This window comes from Babylonia areolata, chromosome 5, assembly GCF_041734735.1.
Source record: "Babylonia areolata isolate BAREFJ2019XMU chromosome 5, ASM4173473v1, whole genome shotgun sequence".
In the NCBI taxonomy this organism is placed as follows: domain Eukaryota; kingdom Metazoa; phylum Mollusca; class Gastropoda; order Neogastropoda; family Buccinidae; genus Babylonia; species Babylonia areolata.
Genome location: NC_134880.1, coordinates 17085935 through 17106826, shown reverse-complemented (window position 1 = coordinate 17106826; position 20892 = coordinate 17085935). Strand labels below are relative to the sequence as shown.

The 20892-nt window shown below is 43.7% G+C and overlaps 1 protein-coding gene across 4 annotated transcripts in view; it reads left to right on the top strand.

Moving 5' to 3' along the window:
* The window catches only part of LOC143282400 (integrator complex subunit 14-like), a 34453-nt gene extending 13805 nt beyond the window's left edge, over nt 1–20648 (top strand). For all 4 annotated transcript variants that reach the window (XM_076588028.1, XM_076588026.1, XM_076588027.1 and 1 more), the window contains 8 exons: nt 1465–1680; nt 3805–3968; nt 5681–5847; nt 8529–8673; nt 12069–12148; nt 14149–14354; nt 16951–17016; nt 20360–20648. In XM_076588028.1, coding sequence (XP_076444143.1) covers nt 1465–1680; nt 3805–3968; nt 5681–5847; nt 8529–8673; nt 12069–12148; nt 14149–14354; nt 16951–17016; nt 20360–20587 — 1272 coding nt within the window. In that variant the 3' untranslated portion in view covers nt 20588–20648. The remainder of the gene's footprint in view (nt 1–1464; nt 1681–3804; nt 3969–5680; nt 5848–8528; nt 8674–12068; nt 12149–14148; nt 14355–16950; nt 17017–20359) is intronic.
* Nucleotides 20649–20892: the final 244 nt, after the last annotated feature.

Below are 20892 nucleotides of genomic sequence, written 5' to 3'. Positions count from 1 at the left end.
TAACATCTACCCCCATCTTTTGAAATCCATTGTATGCAATGTTTAATAAGATATCTTCTTGTGAGAAGGCTTAATATGAGCACCAAACAAGAATTTGGAAATAAGTAAAGGGAGATAATTTGACTCATACTACATAACAGCAAAGCAGTTTGGAATGACTGCAAGATTGTTTGAAGAGCCTTTTAACTCTATATCAAAGTGGCAATGATCAGGATACAGTATGGTCCGAACTTAGTCCAATTTATCCTAACTTTGTAAATTTTTATGTAGAGGAGGGTCCCAAAAAGTTTACTTAAATGTGAATTTGTGAGAGCGTTCATTTTGTGCCCATTAAATCTGTGTATCAAACCCCTGTCTAGGATGTAAAATGGCATGAACAGTAGTCACATGAACATTTGTGCATTGCTAACACCATATGGCAAGAGCAGGATAATAATGAAAGCAACAACATAAAACAGAACTGACTTGTAAAATAACATAAACCGCATTGCTTGGGCCATATAACTGGTTAGTTCACAGGTTTACAATCGCGGACATACAGACAACGGAACACCGGGTTATGATATAGACTCACTTTGTTTATACAAGAGAGTCAATAATGATTGATTGATATGATTGATTGATATGGATACTGATATAGCGCCTATCCCCAGTCCGAGACCAAGCTCTAAGCGCTTTACAAACACAGGGTCATTTGCACAACAGGCTGGCTACCTGGGTAGAGCTGACTGATGGCTGCCACTGGGCGCTCATCATTTGTTTCCTGTGTCATTTAATCAGGTTTCAGGCATGCACACATACACACTCAGACAAACATGTAACATTTTACGTGTATGACGGTTTTTATTTACCCCACCATGTAGGCAGCCATAGTCTGTTTTCAGGGGTGTGCATGCTGGGTATGTTCTTGTTTCCATAACCCACTGAAAGCTGACATGGATTACAGGATCTTTAATGTGCATATTTGATCTTCTGCATGTGTACACACATGAAGGTGGTTCAAGCACTTGCAGGTCTGCACATATGTTGACCTGGGAGATCGGAAAAATCTCCACCCTTCACCCACCAGGCGCCGTCACCGAGATCATCTATTATTGTTATTTTATCATCATCATCATTATCATTAATAGTAATAGTGCCATAATTATCATCATCATCATCATTATTTTTCTCCTTTTTTTCTGTAGCACGACTCACTCTATTATCGTTATCATCATCATCACAATTAATATTAATAGTGCTATAATTATCAACATTAATTTACTTCTTTTTTTCTGTAGCACAGCTCACTCTATTATCGTTATTATTATTATCATCATTATCATTAATAGTAATAGTTCAATGATAATCATCATTTATCATCAGTATTTTACTTCCATTCCCCCCCCCACCCCCCCACCCCCGAAGCATGACTCTCCAACATCTTGGTGTTAACGATGACATTTGAAGCGTTTGTATCACCAGGTGATCCTGGTTACCGACGGCAACTGCGGCATTGGCCAGGGTTCACTGCGACAGTCGCTGGACACACACAGCCAGCGTGACGGGGCCGACCCCAAGTTCCCCCTCCCCTTCCCCTTCCCGGCCAAACTGCACATCGTGTGCGTGGCCAACCCGGGCGACCCTGACCTCAAGGCCACACTGCCCCTCTATCAGAAACTGATCGACATCAATAACCAGGTAGGTGTGAATAACCAGGTGGGTTGGACATCTTCCACTGTTCTATCAGAGACTGATTGACATCAGTAATCAGGTGGGTTGGACACCTTCCCCTGTTCTATCAGAAACTGATTGACAATAACCAGGTGGGTTGGACATCTTCCACTGTTCTATCAGAGACTGATTGACAATAACCAGGTGGGTTATAGACACCTTTCACTGTTCTGTCAGAGACTTATTGACAATAACCAGGTGGGTTGGACACCTTCCTCTGTTCTATCAGAGACTGATTGACATCAGTAACCAGGTGGGTTGGACACCTTTCTCTGTTCTATCAGAAACTGATTGACATCAGTAACCAGGTGGGTTGGACACCTTCCTCTGTTCTATCAGAAACTGATTGACATCAGTAACCAGGTGGGTTGGACACCTTCCTCTTTTCTATCAGAAACTGATTGACAATAACCAGGTGGGTTATAGACACCTTTCACTGTTCTATCAGAGACTGATTGACAATAACCACGTGGGTTGGACACCTTCCACTGTTCTATCAGAAACTGATTGACATCAGTAACCAGGTGGGTTGGACACCTGCCTCTGTTCTATCAGAAACTGATTGACATCAGTAACCAGGAGGGTATGAATAACCAGGTGAGTTAGACGCATTCTACTGTTCTCTCTATCAAAAACTGATTGACATCAATAACCAGGTGCATGATAATGATGATGTCATGAATGGAAGAATTGGGATTGGTGAGTAATTTGCTGTGTTACTTTTTAGCAGGAATGTGATGCTGCTACGTAGGATGTCCCACATATTTTTACGAGCAATCCGGCCTGTATGCCAGCTACAAGACCTGAAAGAAACAAAAAGGGAGGAAAACCCTGAAAACTTCAGTCATCTTTTCAACATCAGCCATTTCACCCATTCTAGGAAGACATTGTCAGGAATGGCCAGAAGGTTAACCTCCAGCCTAACGATGGAAGTTGAAAATGTGACACATACTCTCCAGTGGCTATCATCTGTCCATACACCTGGAAACCAACATGCCATGATTCTAATAGACTCAGTGAACCTCAAACAAAAAATTGAAAGTGGAATGGGAAGCCCAGAGGCAGGCAATTTGCAACTTTCAGATTAAAAAAACTTTGATGGTCACACTGCCCTGGGCATGCAGGTGTTAAGGGAAATGAGCGAGCTGACAGGCTTGCTGGTAATGCAATAACAACAAGCGGTCTACATCTGGGAAAATCGGAAATCCTTGCAAAAGTCAAACAATACCAAAACCAAAAAACAAATAGGCACAAGGTCATCACACCATCAGTTGCCTCAAAGAAAGAAAGAGAGAGAGAGGGAGCGGCTGGAAGTCTAGCACGAAAATTTGAGCACAGTCCTTTGCAAATCAAACGAATGTTGGATTAATTTCCAAGCCAACATTGCGCAAATTTCTCCAAAACGAAACAGAGTCTCTCTGGGCGTTTCCAAATACAGTAGACTGAGCATCAGAGATCTTTTCCCACCCCTCTTGCAGCAAATCAGTGGCAGCATGTGTGTGTGTGTGTGTGTGTGTGTGCTTGCTTGTGTAAGTGTGCGAGTGTGTAAGTGTACGCATGTGTCAGGAGAGCTCTGTGGGTGTGCAAGTGCATACATGTGTACTCAAGGCCTTACTAAGCACATTGGGTTATGATGTTGGTCAGGCATCTACCTAGTAGATGTGGCATAGGGTAAACAGATTTGTTCAAATGCATGATTTACTCTGAATTACCTTTTAAGGGTTTCTGTTGTTGTTGTTGTTGTCTACTGTGACTATTGATTGTATGCATGGTTTGCCATAGGATGACATCTAAGCATTTTATGTCTTTTGATATATACACATTGAATGACTGCGATTTTCATGCATTGTTTATGTGTTTCTGTACCACAAATGAATTTCTGTCGTTGAGGGGATAAAGCGTTCTGTATTCTGTGTACCTCTAGAGGGTGAGACTTCTTCTCCTTCTTCTTCGTTTGTGGACTGCAACTCCCACCTTCACTCGTATATACACGAGTGGGTGTGACCGTTTTTACCCCCACACCATGTAGGCAGCCATACGCCGTCTTCAGGGGTAGGCTGAGACTGAAAACTGGGGGTGCCCTCTGTGCAGGGGGGCAGCATCCACAGTCCTGATGGCGCCCTGTCCTTCCAGTCAGTTCACGACATGTTTGTCAGCTGTGCGGAGAGCATCTACACCCCGTTCTTCGCAAAGCTCACCTGCGGCAACTTCACCTGTCCTGTGCAGCTGCACCCCAGGCCCGAACCCTATGACAAGTTAGTTCGTCCCCAGCTTTGTTCGAGGGTGTGGGTGGGAGGAGTGAGAAGGGGGTTAAGAGGGGTCAGGGTGGTCTGGGGGTGGAGTGGTTTTGTGTGTGTGTTGTTAGGTGTCTGTATAGAGTTGTGGCCGATATTTGTGTTTGGTTCTGAAATGATGTTTGTTTTTTTGTTGTTGCGAATTTCAGTTTGTTGAGTGTGGCTTGATTTTCTTTTCTTTTTTTTCTTTTTTTTTTAAATTCCACTTTCTCTCTCTCTCTCTCTCTCTCTCTCTCTCTCTCTCACTCTCTGTTTTATTTCCTTTTTTTTTTCTTCTTCTTCAATTCTTGCAGTTTGCAATCAATTTTTGTAAGTTTTGTCAGCTTGTCAGCTTCAATTTTTGCATTTTACTTAGTCCAGATGTGTGTTGCTGGACCTATGTGTTAAGCGCGCGAGTATGTATGTGGGAGTGCATATGCGCACGTGCATGTGTTTGAGGGAGGGGAGAGGAGGGAGAGAGAGAGATTGTGTGTGTGTAAGAGAGAGAGAGAGAGCTTGTAAGAGTGACATGGGCATTGATATAATTGTTCACACTATCTGATTCATTATGTAATATTTTTGTTAGTGGCCCACTTTTTTGTTATGGGCCGGAGGCCTAACAAATAAACCATTGTCTTGTCTTGCCTTGTCTTGTCTTGTCTTGTCTTGTCTTGCCTTGTCTTGTCTTGTCTCTCACTCTCTCTCTCTCTGTTTTCATGGTGCTTCCATGAAATTGTTATTGTTGACTATCATGTGTTCCATAGGAAGTTAGGGTTTGGGTTTGCTTTTTGTTTGTTTGTTTGTTTTGATAGGGGGTGGGGAGGGTGGGCGCTTGCTTTTTTTTTCCATTACTGATAAACAGGGGTCCTTGTAGAAAGCCTAGCGGGTAACTAACTGCATTAACCTTCTCTATGGTCCAGTTTACTTGTCCAGATATTCTAGAATAGGCCCTGCATATAGAATAAAGAAATAATGATCATGTGAATTTGTATTATGAATTTGAACTTAATTCGAATTTGAGTATGATTTTGTATAGCACCTATTCTCTAAATAGGAATGTATATATGGATATATATACATGCATACATAATTAAGTGTATATCCTGTTATACTCTACAGCGATGTGCCTGCTACAACTCCCCTCGACCAGCACAAGATGAGACCACCACCTAAAAAAGGGGGGGGGGGGTTCAGTAGAACCGCGAAAATCAATGGGGAATTGTTGATTCAATTTCTCATGCATCCAGAATCCATGAATGGTTCAGTTCAGAACCCCAGCTGTACCAAACAAGAATAACCGAAATTAGGATGGTGTGTTGGTATAAAAATACTTGCACCTGATCCACAGGGAAAGTAATCATGGTACAAATTAACTTGTACCGGGATTAGAATGACACGCACGCACGCACGCACACTCACACACACACACACACACACACATATATATATATATATGTATCTTATACACATACATGTATGCATACATCCATCCATCCATCCATCCATCTATACATACATACATATACATACATACATGCATATAGACAGAGATAGATAGATAGGTACATGGATAGATAGCTGAACTGATAGAATCAAATCAGTACGTCTACCCCTACAAACACCTTACTCCTTCTGCATTTTTTGTTTCATTCTTCTTTTTTTTTCTTCTTTTTTTTTCTTTTCGTCTATTTCAGAGAGCTTGAGTTCCAGTACGTCCACCGTGAGATGTGGGAGACACTGACCATCCTGGGGTTCCTGGACTTGGGGGAGGTGGCCAGCCCCCCGACACTGTCGCGACACCTCGTCCTGCCCACCTCCACCAAGGAGCGCAACACCAAGCAGGACTCTGCCAATGGCGAAGGTGCCACTGGTCTAAAAATAGGTGGATAGTGCATGCCTATTTTGAGCCGCTTTGCTAACTGAAGCCAGCGGAAGTGTTCAAACAGCCGTTTTGCTACTTGTGTCAGCACAGGGCGAAGCGGTAACTTCACACATGCAGCCAAGCGTTCAGCTGGCTTCACAGCAAGCTTTCACTTGCTCGCTGCGTTAGTTAAGCTGACATTCCAGTGTGTGTCTCCACAGCAAGTTTTGCAACGTGTCACTACACTGTTTTCCTGTAATAACTTTGGTGAATATACCATCGGCAGATATCAATCAAGACACAACATTTAGGGGTGGGGGGCAAGCATCTATTTTTAGAGCAGTGGGAAGATGCTGCCACACCTGTCAAAGTCGCTTTGTAATTTTTTGTTTTCTCTATTTTCTTTTTTTCTTTTTTTTCTTTTGCCAAATGTAACTGTAACCCCACTGTGGAAATACTTAAAGTTTGTTTGCACCGTTTTTACCTGAAGTGCATTGTCATCATAATTAGAATGGTGTGGAAGCGAAGTGATTTTAATTCTGTGGTCAAGAGACTTAGGTGTTGCCAGAAAAAAATGAGTGTGCTAAATTTTACCACTGAGACACGGGCATACATACATACATACACGCATTATGCACACACGCACGCACACACACACACACACACAGGAAGAACTGTGTTATTACATAGACTGGTATTGTGTGTATACACATGTGAGCCACAAAATTAAGGATAGAAGTATTTATGTTGTGCTGAAGCTTGCGCAGAGACAAATCATTCGGATAAGACAAACCAAGGTCCCTGGCAAACCCCTGCAGGAAAATCCGTTTTGATAGGAAAATGAATACACTAACGGACAGACAAAAAATGCTTAAAAATGCTTTTAAATAGGGTTGTTTGTTTTTTTGTTTTTGTTTTGTTGTTGTTGTTGTTTTCTCCTTTGCAGTGAAGGTTTTGTTTGTCAAGACAAAAACATGTTATCAAATTCCACATTCCCAACACACACACACACACACACACTGTTATCTGAGCTGTCCATGAAAACTGTGTTGTCTGGGCCCCACTGCCCATGAAAACTGCGTTGTCTGCGCCCCACTGTCCATGAAAACTGTGTTTTATGGGCCCCGATGTCCATGAAAACTGTGTTGTCTGGGCCCCGATGTCCATGAAAACTGTGTTGTTTGGGCCCCCCGTCCATGAAAACTGTGTTGTCTGGGCCCCCCTGTCTTTGAAAACTGTGTTGACTGGGCCCCGATGTCCATGAAAACTGTGTTGTCTGGGCCCCACTGTGTTGTCTGGGCCCCCCTGTCCATGAAAACTGTGTTGTCTGGGCCCCACTGTCCATGAAAACTGTTTTATGGGCCCCAATGTCCATGAAAACTGTGTTGTCTGAGCCCCACTGTCCATGAAAACTGTGTTGTCTGGGCCCCAATGTCCATGAAAACTGTGTTGTCTGGGCCCCGATGTCCATGAAAACTGTGTTGTCTGGGCCCCACTGTCCATGAAAACTGTGTTGTCTGGGCCCCAATGTCCATGAAAACTGTGTTGTCTGGGCCCCACTGTCCATGAAAACTGTGTTGTTTGGGCCCCCCGTCCATGAAAACTGTGTTGTCTGGGCCCCCCTGTCTTTGAAAACTGTGTTGACTGGGCCCCGATGTCCATGAAAACTGTGTTGTCTGGGCCCCACTGTGTTGTCTGGGCCCCCCTGTCCATGAAAACTGTGTTGACTGGGCCCCAATGTCCATGAAAACTGTGTTGTCTGGGCCCCACTGTCCATGAAAACTGTGTTGTCTGGGCCCCACTGTCCATGAAAACTGTGTTGTCTGGGCCCCACTGTCCATGAAAACTGTGTTGTCTGGGCCCCACTGTCCATGAAAACTGTGTTGTCTGGGCCCCGATGTCCATGAAAACTGTGTTGTCTGGGCCCCACTGTCCATGAAAACTGTGTTGACTGGGCCCTGATGTCCATGAAAACTGTGTTTTCTCTGCCCCACTGTCCATGAAAACTGTGTTGACTGGGCCCCGATGTCCATGAAAACTGTGTTGTCTGGGCCCCCCTGTCCATGAAAACTGTGTTGTCTGGGCCCCGATGTCCATGAAAACTGTGTTGTCTGGGCCCCACTGTCCATGAAAACTGTGTTGTCTGGGCCCCACTGTCCATGAAAACTGTGTTGTCTGGGCCCTGATGTCCATGAAAACTGTGTTTTCTCGGCCCCACTGTCCATGAAAACTGTGTTGTCTGGGCCCCAATGTCCATGAAAACTGTGTTGTCTGGGCCCCACTGTCCATGAAAACTGTGTTGTTGGGGCCTCGATGTCCATGAAAACTGTGATGAAAACAGTGTCAGAACAAGGTATGCTCAGAACAAAATGCTATCAGCCAAATGTTTTATAACGCTTTTCACTTTTTCACTTCTTTTCATCAGTGCTTTAATCATTTTGTTTCCGCAGGTCATTATTCACAAGTTGTTCTTGTTTTGTTGTTGTTTTCAGGTGGGGCGGAGGGGGGCTTGGGGGGGGGGGGGGGGGGGGTTGTTTGTTTGCTTCTAGTTGATTTATTTTTGCTATTTTTTTGTTTTTGTTTTTTATAGGTTGTGTGTCTTTTTTGCTTTGCATTTTAAAAAATTTTATCATGAATATCATTTTAACACTGTTTTTGGGGTGTTTTTTTCTTCATCCCAGACAGCAACAAGGAGAATGGTAAACACGGCGGGGCGAAAACGGAGGACGATGATGACGGGACTGAGGATGGAAAAACTCCATCTTTCGCTGTTCTCCTTCACGGCAGCTTGAAAGTGGAGAGCATGGTCGCCATCACCAGGATCGGGTCAGTGCCTTACCAAGCACACTTCTTTCTTTGGTTTTCTGGTTTTAGATTAGCTTGCGCTTCCATTTCCAAAGGGAAATGATTGTGGATCTCTCAGAACCTGTTGTGACCTAAAGACTGTGCTAAATGGAGTGATGGCCTAGAGGTAACGTGTCCGCCTAGGAAGTGAGAGAATCACGGCTCAGTCGCCAACATTTTCTCCCCCTCCACTAGACCTTGAGTGGTGGTCTGGACGCTAGTCATTCGGATGAGATGATAAAGCGAGTCCCGTGTGTGGCAAACACTTAGCGCACGTAAAAGAACCCACGGCAACAAAAGGGTTGTTCCTGGCAAAATTCTGTAGAAAAATCCACTTGGATAGGAAAAAACAAATAAAACTGCACGCAGGAAAAAATACAAAAAAATGGGTGGAGCTGTAGTGTAACGACACGCTCTCCCTGGGGAGAGCAGCCCGAATTTCACACAGAGAAATCTGTTGTGATAAAAAGAAATACAAATACAAATGGCATGCCGCTTACATCATAGAACACGGGTCCTAGGCTGTGCTGACAAACGCTGTGTGTCCTAACACCACACTCTGTCTGTGTTGCTCAGCATTGAAGAAAAGTTGTTTGGTTGTGGGCAAGAAGAGTTCACTGCCTTGATCTTGCTGGTTATGGGATGGTGGCGCAGTGTTTGTGGATATGCGAGAGTGGATGAAAGGGGGAGGTGCACTGTTCTCTCTCTCTCTGTCTCTCTGTCTCTGTCTCTCTCTCTCTCTGTGTCTCCATGTTGTGTCTGTCTCTCTGAATGTGTGTGTTGTGAACAAATAGATACTCGTGTGTTATGACCAAGTGTGCGTGTGCGTGTGTGTGTGTTCAAGCTGCATTATATAAAGATGATTGTTTTTGAGAGTGTTGCTGCTAGGAATAAAGCAGAAGATAATACTTTGATCCCATTATCTACATTAGTTTGGGAAGTATGACTGAACTAAGATTACAAGCATGATTTTTCGCCCCCATATTTCAGGGGAAAATTCTTGGCTTACAGCTTAGCAAAAATTGTCAGCAGTGAAAGGATTAACTCTGTCAGTCTATGTGTGTGTGTGTGTGTGGTGTGTCTCTGTCTGTGTCTATGTATGTGTCTGTGTGTGTGTGTTAATGCAGGTGTGTGTATATGTGTGCATGCTTATGTATCTGTGTGTGTGTATGTGTGTGTGTGTAACTGCTTTGATGATCATGTTTTTGCAGTTTAACCGTGTCGCTATTCACTTGTTTCACCCATTGCATTCCAAGCAAAATTATGTAATCACTTTCTCCAGACCAAATGAATTTCAACCAGCAAAGAGTGAAAGCTGGTCAAGTCAGAAAAACGATAAGATAAGCACGATTAGTTTATGAATGAATTGGTGTAAAATACGGTTTGCTCGTTGCAAAGTCGTTACTGAGTTATGCATAACTTGTAAACAGAATAAAACGGGTTATTTGGGTGGGCGAGGGGCGGAGACAGTTTTAATTTCCAGTCGGATTAATAAAGATGTATTGTATGGTAAGAAGAGTTCAGCACAAAAGTTCCCGCTTTTGCGGGCTGTGTGAGTGCACACTTGTGTGTCAAGGGACATTACTTGTGTGTCAAGGGACATTACTTGTGTGTCAAGGGTCACTGGCAAAACTGGATGATTTCTATCCCTTGACAGTTAGAGCTGTGATCAGGGTTCAAGTTACAAGTCACCTCAGGGTCTCCGTGAGCACACACTGACATCACAAGAAACTGGTCGAAACAAGTTTTGCGAGCATCTCTTTCATGATGAATTGAGAACCCAACCCTACAGTACCTAGAGAACGATTTCTGGTTAAAACATACTGACGTTGGTAATGGTTAAATCATGAAGCCAGACTGAGAAAGTGATTTCCCCCTTGAGTGGAGACCGCCACCAGCCCTGTATTGATATCAGATATTGTATTTATTCTTTTTTTAACAAATAGTAAAGAGTGGTAACTCTCTTCATTCACAAGGTACACAACTTCAAGTCAGTGTTGCTTACGCTACTGATTCAGTTAGCACACAGGTAAATAAAAGGTACATTGGAACAAACCCAGACACTTCCTCAAAAAAGGAAGCGCCGGGCCTGTCCTTATACCGATCATTTGACATGTGCACACAGCAGCAAAGACAGAAGAAATGTGCAAACACAAATTAGCTTTTTATTCAAGACTGGCATAGCCTCTTTAATCCTGAACAAGCCACACAGAACACATGGACAATACAGAACAAACACGGTTGCCTCAGTGGTTTAATTTCCTTAATTTCTCTTTGTTAATTTCCTTATTTACTCTGTTGTTGTGCTTGCTGTGTCCTGGCTTTGTCCTCCTGTGGGGAAGCCGGGGTCTGTTTCTGGTGTTGACAGCACCCCCACCCTGTTTAGGAAGATTCCTCTTTTCTGTCGCTCTCTTCATTTCTGGCATTTTCCTTTTCTTTATGTCATCTCTTCCTCTCGATTTGTGTGTGTGTGTGTGTGTGTTTTGTTTTGTTTTTCTGCCTTGCTGGTCCATTCATGTATATATTTTCTAACAAACCTTCAACATATTTTTGTCTTTTTTTTCTTGGACTTGATAAGTGAGCCTTTTTAATTATATATATGTGTGTGTGTGTGATTTTGTGTATATATTTGTATATCATAACAGGTTTCTTGTTTTTAATCCTCTGCCAGAAACTTTTAAGGAATGGTCAGTTTCAAAGACTTGTCAAGGGTTTATGTGCTTGAATATGACTAGTTTTCAGGAGGAAGGTGGCAGAATGGTTAAGGCGCTCGTCTTCCTATGCGGTGTCTCTGTGGGTCTGGATTCTTTTCCTGCTCTCACCCTTTCTGCTAAGTTTGACTGGAAGAATCATGCTGGGCGTCAGGTCGTTCGGATGAGACGATACACCGAGGCCCCTCGCACAGCACGCACTTGGCGTACTGAAAAAGAACCCATGGCAACAAGAGTATTGTCTCCTCTGGCAGAATTCTGTGGAGGAAGGTACAAAGATGTGTATGCATGCACTCAAGGCCTTACTAAGCGTATTGGCTTATGCTGCTGCTCAGTCAGGCATCTGTCAAGCAGATGGGGTGAAGTGTATATGGACTTGTCTGAACAAATGCAGTGACACTTCCTTGAGAAACTGAAACTGAAAACCAGTTTTCTTTTCCAAGTGCATGTTTCGTTGTGTGTCGTTTCCGCCCCTCTCCTCCCCCCCCCCCTCCCCGCCCCCCAAGTTCTACACAATCAATATTATGAATGTTTTTCAGTCCAATTTTGGTCCTGAGGGGTGGTCCATGGGCTGGCAGTGTGAGCAACGAGGGTAGAGAAATGACCAGATTCCAGGCTTTGTGTCAACAAGGCTCCAAAAATGTTGTGTGTTTGATCTGTTTGCAGAGAGGATTGGTACGGGATGCTGTACTCCTGGGCAGACAGCAAGAAGAAATCCAACCTGATGCTGTCAGTTTTTGAGCCTGGTAATTCCTTTTTTTTTTCTTTTTTTCTTTTTTTCTTTTTCGTTCCCCCACCCCACCACTCCACACCCTGCCACAGTTGCACGCAAGATCACAGAGTACATAGTTTTTACACACTTTTTTTTTCTCCCCTGGGTTTTTCTTTTTTCTTCTTCTTTTTTTTTTTTTCTCTGTGCATGATTTTCTTCATTTTGACTCCCCCAAAACCCAGATAAAGCGAACAAAAAAAGCAAATACATGCACCTCCCCCCCTCCCTCCCCCAATACACACAAACATTTATGCACAAGTTTTTGTCTGTGTGATTTTATAAGGATGGACACATTTTATATTCTTTAAAGTTTAGCGAGCGCTTTCACATGTCTTGTTGTTTTTATCTTGCTCTGGTGTGTGTTACATCTTGCTCAATCACAATGTCTCTTTTACTCCTCTCTCTGTCAGTGTGTACTTCTGAGGGAACATTGTGGATGCGCACGTGTGTGTGCATGTGTCAGTATGTGTGGGAGCAAGTGTATGTGCATGCATGTGCGGTTGCTTTCACGAGTGTGCGTATGTATGTTAACAAATGATACTTTCATGTAGATGTTGTCAGGTGTACACGTCTATTTTGTCACTACTTTAAGTCACTGGTGTTTTCTCAAGACTGTTTCCTCTCTCTCTCTCTCTCTATCTCTCTCTCTCTCTCTCATACACATACACTCACATACACAGGCACATGCACACACACACACACACACACATGCATAACAGATACGCAACAAGCATGCAGTTTCACAGATATGAAAGCACAAACAAATACACATAAACGTACACGAGCCCCGACACACATACACAGGCACATGCACACACACACACACACACACACATACACACACACTTCCTCCATTTATGTGGAATAAACCACCTCTATAGTGGATGAATTTCTGTTAGACACTGTAGGTGTCTTTCCGGAACAGGGCCACTAATTCAATTCAGAATTATAGGTCAATGTTTTACACAGCTTAGTAGGCTCTCCAGGCCTGATCAGGGTTAGTTGAGTTTTGGGGATTTTTTTTTTCCCCAAAGGTCAGACATCAGCTCTTATTCTCTGTCTGTCCGTCTGTCTGTCTGTCTCTCTTTATTCATTTAAATCAGTATTTCAAACAGAGAAGTATATTAAGATTATAACAAATAAATGGCATAAAATCTGCTTTGCGAAGCTCAGATTGAGAGCACTTGGACTGAATGCCAACAGAAGATAGTTTGATTCAGACATAGCAACATCTCTTTTGCCCAATGTGTGGCGAAGGCCCAGAAGATGAAAATCATTTCATATTTAACGGCAAAAGATACGATGAATTACGAAAAAAAAACTGCACCTTTTTCATTACAGCTCCAGCGCAGAGAAAAGATTTGTTCGGCATATTAATGACAGAAAATGAAGATATGATACTTTCACTTACCAAATATGTATCTGAGGCAATAAATATACGGGAAACGTCCATCATCGGTCCAAATACTCATTAATCAGTGAAAAGAAAAATTAGTATGGGTTCTGTGAGAAAAAGCATAGATAAAAAACGGAAGGGCTACATTTGGATGGTCAATCTCAACATTGTAATTATTTGATGTGTTCGTATTGATAGGATGTGTATTGATGTTACATGCATAAATATTTTTTTTATATGATTTATCTGTACTTTGTTTTTTGTGTACTGTCCAAACCTTGGAGATGAACAACAACAAAAAAAAGGCAAATTACCCCCTGTCACATGTACTTTTAAGCTAATGACAATGTGCCAAAGTGTTGCAAATCTCTTATTAGTTTATGTTGTTTCAATTATGATTTTGTTTTTTGTTGTTGTTTTTTTTTTTGTTTGTTTGTTTGTTTTTTCCTGTTCCATTTCATCCATTTGCACCATTTTGTTCTGATTTGTACCTACTATCTCACCAGAGCTTTTCAGCTAATGACATTAAACATTTCAGTGTTCAGTGTTCTCTCTCTCTCTCTTCTTTCGGTGTGCAGGCCTGGACAACATCCCGTGGCTGGGGAACCTGGAGAACCTGTGCCCTCCATCCCTGCTGTCCCACCTGGCTGCCCCCCCCACCTTTCCTGGCCAGACCCCCCAGCAGACCCCCACCGGCCCCCCATTCCAGTTCCCCGTGCGCCCTGTCGAGAAACGCAGCTATGCCCAGAGCTGTGTCGTCTGGATCAAGGACTCTGGCTTGCAGGTGTGTGAGTAAGAGGAGGGGTGGCACGGTGGGGGGGTGGGGGGGGACGATTATGGTGATATGGATACTTGGATGGCACCTTTTTTTTTTTTTTTTTTTTTTTTTTACTGCTTTTATTATACATTTCTTTTTATTTTCACCGTCATATAATACATGTGCAAAACTGAACAGTGGCTACTTAGATGGCACCCATCGTTGGTCAAGAGACCAAGCTCTAAGCGCTGTACAAACGCAGGAGTCATTTGCAAACCACAGGCTGCCTACCTGGGCAGAGCTGACTGACAGCTGACATTTGGTGCTTCATCATTCGTTTAGCTGTATCATTCAGTCAGGTTTCAGTCACGCACCATGCACACATTAACACAGGTTTGTAACATTTTACGTTTATGACTGTTTTGGTCATTTACCTCGCCATGTTGGTAGGCAAGCTCCGTTTGGGGGGCAAGCATGTTCTTGTTTCCAAAACCCACCGAACCCTGACATGCACACAGGATCTGTGACATGTGTATTTGATATTCTGCATGTGTATACGCATGAATGGCACTAACAGGTCTTCACATATGTTCACCTGGAAGATGGGAAAAATCTCCACTCAGGGTGCAACGGGGATCAAACTCAGGAAACTTGGGTGTGAATCCAACGTTCTAACCATTTGACCACCGCACCCGTCATGTATTTTTGTTTAACTGGGTAGATGTGTTGGGTTTTGGGATTTACTTTGGTATGCAGATGGCATATCTCTATATGATAAATTACTTTTCTTCTTTTTCTTTTTAATTCTAAGAGAAACTATTACAAATCACAGACGTCTATGGATCAGATTTCTTGCTTTCATTGATCCCTTGGTAAAAAAAAACTGTTCTGCATAAGGCAGGTCTCTGTGGATGAAACACCTCCAGTTTTCCTTGAACACTGAGAAAAATTTCTTTTCTTTTCTTTTCTTTTTATTTTTCTGCTGCCCTATCATCTGCACCGTTTCAGTGGCATTACTCCCACACCGCTCGTTCAGAGACCCCCAAACACAGCTTCACCCGGGTTCATCTACCACAGTCCCAGTGCTGGCAGTCCAAAGGGAACCGTCAATGTTAGGTCACCTGGGAGACCACACACCAGAGGAGACCCTGCACTGCTGCTGAGTCACTTAGGTGGTGTTCCATAGTGCTGGTTGTGATTTAATGTACCTAAGACACCACATACTACTAAGACCCCTACTGATGACAATAATGGCATAGTCACGGAGCCAGACTGAGTGAGCGTCTCTCCCAGAGTGGAGACCGCCACCATGTCCCTCCAAAGGTAGTCCCCCATGAATGCGCCGACACTGAAGATCTTGATGAGACTCACTCCAAGCGTGGAAGTGGAAGTGATGTCACCATGAGAGCTGGGCATGAAAGGTCACATAATTTGGGGTCTGAGCAAAACTATTATCATGACAGCTGTGGGAAGTTTACAGTGGAGGTGTCTCAGCTTCATGAGAATTCCTGCTGTTTGTTCAAGGTTCAGAGGTGTTCAAAATCATTTCAATCTGAGAAACCCAGTTTAGGTACATGGAAACACAACAAGGAAAGAACAGGCTCACATGCTCGAGATGTGCAATCGCACGATGAAGAAGAGAAAAAAGAAGGGGGGAAAAAACACAAAAACCAGCGAAAAACGAGAAGGTATAAATGTCACACGAGGTGCACAATCGAGAGCACACAACTGCGCGATCATGACAACACCAAGAATACCACCATATAAACAAACACCGTGGAACCCTAAGATAGGAAAACCTGCAGGACACACATGCACACACGCAAATAAACAATCATCAATTCAGTATATGGAAAAAGTACAGAGAACAACAACAGCAAAACAAACACACAAAAAACATGGGAATATATTACTTGTAGTGTTTAGTACTGTTGTCCTGGCAAAAGAAACAAGAGAGGCAAGGCCTTCAAGACTCACTTGTGATACACTGAAAAAAAAATCCAAGCTTTTTATGTATTGTGTATATTTTCAAAATGTAATGTTTAAGATGAGAAAGATCAGTTTAAAGCGAATTAAGTCCCCTAGCATTAATTACAAGGTAATTTCTCTTTTTTACTATCTGCACCAAAACGTTTGCAAAATAAATAAAACTTCCATGCTTAGCAAAAGAAGTTCCTGCTTGAACAAAAAATGATAATAATGACTGCTCTTGTTGTTGGGTCAGAATATCAGATCAAAGTGCCAAGTTTAGAGAATACAAAAAATATAAATATAACAGTAAATGCAGTTTGCATATAATTAGGCTTCATTTTGTGTGTGTGTGTGTGTGTGTGCCCATCCCAGAGGTGCAATATTATTTTAAACAAGATGACTGGAAAAAACTGAATTTTTCCTATTTTTATGCCAAATTTGGTGTCAACTGACAAAGTATGTGCAGAGAAAATGTCAATGTTAAAGTTTACCACGGACACACACACACACACACACACACACACACACACACAGACAACTGAACACCGGGTTAAAACATAGACTCACTTTGTTTACACAAGTGAGTCAAAAAGGCTAAGAACATCACTGTGGTGAGAGAACATTGTGGGCATGGAGGTTGGTTGTGTTGCAGACTGACATGCAGAAGGTGATTCGACATGCTCGCAAGCTGCCCGATAAGCAGCAACAGTTTTACAAGGTCAGTCTTGTGGTTTCATTTGTACTCAGATTTTCCCTGCTTCTTTTTTGTTTTTTGTTGTTTTTTTGTTGTTGTTGTTGTTGTTTTGGTGGTGGTGGTGGTGGTGGTGGTGTGTCAGTGTATACAGTGTAGCAAAGACAGCACAACAGTGCATACAAAGAAAACAAAATCAGAAGGTTTTTTTTTTTTTTTTTTAATGTTTAAAAAAAGAAAGAAAAAAACACACAAAAAAAACAAGCCTGTGTTAATTGCAGCTGACCCAAATTGGCTCCGTATGTTCATGTGTGTCCACTTTTTGATGGTGTAAATGGAAAGCCTTGAGTGTGCGGCATTGAGTTTATTGGCAAAGGGTGTTTGATTCTGAACACACACGCATATACATATATACATATATATATATGTGTGTGTGTGTGTGTGTAAAGAGAGATTGAGAAAGTTTCCTTAACCCCTAGGCTGCCTAAATGACGAGATAACTCGTCATCGCAACCCTTTTGTTGCCATGGGTTCTTTTTTTGTGTGCGCTAAATGCATGCTGCAAACGGGACCTCAGTTTTTCGTCTCATCTGAATGACTAGCGTCCAGACTACCACTCAAGGTCTAGTGGAGGGGTTTAAAATACTGGTGACTGGGGGACTCGAACCAGTGTGCTCAGATTGTTCTTTTTGTCTCTGTGTGTTTGTGTTGTCTCCTGTGCGGGCATTTGATTGTCCCTTGTTCTTTTTTGTCTCTGTGTGTGTGTATGGATGGGTGTGTGTGGGAGGGTGGGGGTGGGGGAGGGGAGGGTGTGTGGGTGTGTGTATTGGAGGGGGTGTTGGTGTGTGTGGGGGGGGGGGGGGGGAGGTTGTTGTGTGTGTGCTTGGGGTGTGTGTGCGTGGGAGGGGTGTGTGTGTAGGAGGGGGTGTGGGTGTGTGTGTATGGGAGGGGTGTGAGAGGGGGGGATTGTGTGGGAGGGGGTGCGTGTGTGGAGGGGGGTGGGTGTGTGTATTGGAGGGGGTATGGGTGTGTGTGGGGTGTCGGTGTGGGAGGGAGTGTTGATGTGTGTATGGGGGAGGTGGAGGGTGTGGTAGGGTGTGTGTGTGTGGGAGGGGAGGGTGTATAGGTGTGAGTGTGGGAGGGGGTGGGGGAGGGGGGATGTGTGTGTGGGAGGGGGTGTGTGGGAGGAGAGGGTGTGGAAGGGGGTTCGGGGAGTGTGGGAGGGGATGTGTGTGTGTGTGTGGGAGGAGGTGTGTGTGTGTTGGAGGGAGGGTGTGTGTGGGAGGGAGGGGGTGTGTGGAGGGAGGGAGGGGTGGGTGGGAGGGGATGTGGCTGGCGCTATGAGCACACAACCTTTTATAAGCATGGACATTTTTTTACACTCCCCAATGCAACAAATCGGGTTGGTTGGTTGGTTGGTTCGATCATAGCTGCGCGGTCACTCACTGGGCAGAAGATTCTTCTTCTTTGTTTGTGGGCTGCAACTCCCACGTTCACTCGTATGTACATGAGTGGGCTTTTATGCGTATGATTACTTTTACCCTGCCATGTAGGCAGCCATACTCCGTTTACGGGGGGGGGGGGGGGGGGTGCATGCTGGGTATGTTCTTGTTTCCATAACCCACTGAACAGTGACATGGATTACAGGATCTTTAACGTGCACAGTAGATATTCTGCATGTGTATACACACATGAAGAGGATTCAGTCACAAGCAGGTCTGCACAAATGTTGACTTGGGAGACCGGAAAACTCTCCACCCTTTACCCACCAGGTCCTGTGACCTTGATTCGAGCCTGGGACCCTCAGAATGAAAGTCTGATGGTTTAGAAACTGGTCACAGAGGAGTGATGCCCTGGAGGTAATGCATCCACATAGGAAGTGAGTGAATCTGAGCGCACTGGTTCAAATCCCGACACTAGTCACCAGTATTTTCTCCCCCTCCACTAGACCTTGAGTGATGGTCTGGATGCTAGTCATTCGGATGAGATGATAAACTGAGGTCCCGTGTGAAAGCATGCACTTAGAGCACGTAAAAGAACCCACGGCAACAAAAGGGTTGTCCCTGGCAAAATTATATAGAAAAATCCACTTCGATAGGGAAAAAAAAAAATTGCAGGCAGGAAAAAATACAAAAATAACTTGGGTGGAGCTCTCAGTGTAGCGACATGCTCTCCCTAGGGAAAGCAGCCTGAATTTTACACAGAGAAATCTGCTGTGACAAAAAAGAGTAATTTGTATTTGTATAACGCACGTTAAAGATCCCACACTATGATCCGTGTCACCGTCTGTTGTGGATTTTGTATTTGTATTCGTATTTCTTTTTATCACAACAGATTTCTCTGTGTGAAAGTAGGGCTGCTCTCCCCAGGGAGAGCGCATCGCTACACTACAGTGCCACCCATTTTTTTGTACTTTTTCCTACGTGCAGTTTTATTTGTTTTTCCAATCGAAGTGGATTTTTCTCCAGAATTTTGCCAGGAACAACGCTTTTGTTGCCGTGAGTTCTTTTACATGCAGTAAGTGCGTGCTGCACACGGGACCTCAGTATATCGTCTCATCCAAATGACTAGCGTCCAGACCACCACTCAAGGTCTAGTGGAAGGGGAGAAAATATCGGCGGCTGAGCCGTGATTCGAACCAGCATGCTCAGATTCTCTCACTTCCTAGGCGGACACGTTACCTCTAGCCCATCACTCCACAATAAGACAATACAACAATACAACGATACAACGCTACAGCAACACAATACAAATTTCTCCAGTTGGAGATTCATGCAGGATGAATGTACAATGGAATATGTCTAATGCTAACGTCCATTTTCTAAATATATTTCTGTTAATAATTACGATGTAATAATTAATTGCAATGTTTTTAAAAGCGAATATGTGAAATGCTTTTATTTGAGAACATATGTTTATTACTCTTGTTTAATGAAGTAATCCGCGTGTGAGGTGTGGGTGGGGGGTGGGTGGGTGCGGGTGTGTGCTGATGATCTGGTTGCGGTTTTCCGCAATTTATCTTTATTCTTATCTGTCTATTATAATCAATGTTCAGTATAGTAGGCTATGTTTATAATTATATTCAAATAATGTTTCTTAATTCTTTCTGTTTTTACCTTAAGAATACTAGTTATTACCTGCAGTGTGTGGAAGTATGTATGAAACGGTGTATGTGATATTTTTTACATTTGTATCTTCATAATATTCGTAAAAACTGCTGTTGACTTTTACAGTTATGGTCCCCATGTTGTTGACTTGTCTGTGTTGTGATAATGCACCTGACCAAATTTCTCCAGTTGGAGATAATAAAGTTATTCTTATCTTATCTTATCTTATCTTAATAAGCACTGGGCTGTCGTGCACTGGGCAGGAGATGAACCGGATCCGGCGGGCGGCCCTCTCCTTCGGCTTCCACGAGCTGCTGGAGGCCATGGCCTCGCTGCTGGAAAGGGAGTGCACCCAGCTGCCCGGCACCGCCCACCCCAGTGCCTCCCTGCAGCTGACGCACGCCGCCAACGGCCTTCGCTCCCCTGCCGCGCTGGACATTGTGCACACCATCATGCCCCTCCAGACCAACTTTGCCCCAGGGGACAGATAGTTGCTGCCATGCGGGTGTGAGTGTGTGGGTGTGTGTGAGTAGTGTGTGGTGTGTTGTGGAGAGAGTGAGGGGGTGTTCGGAGGGAGTTCTGGTTTGGGGAGGGGGGGGGGGGAAAGCATGGTTATGTTTTTTTTATGTATGAGTACAGATAGTGTTGCTGTTTGTGTGTGGGAGGGGGGGGTGTGGAGGGGGTGTTGGGGGGGGGGGGGGGGGGCGAGTTTCAAGGTGGGTGCATGGCTTTTTTTCTTTTCTTTTTTTTTCTTTTTTTTTTTTTTTAATAAATGCACACTATGGGACAGACAGTG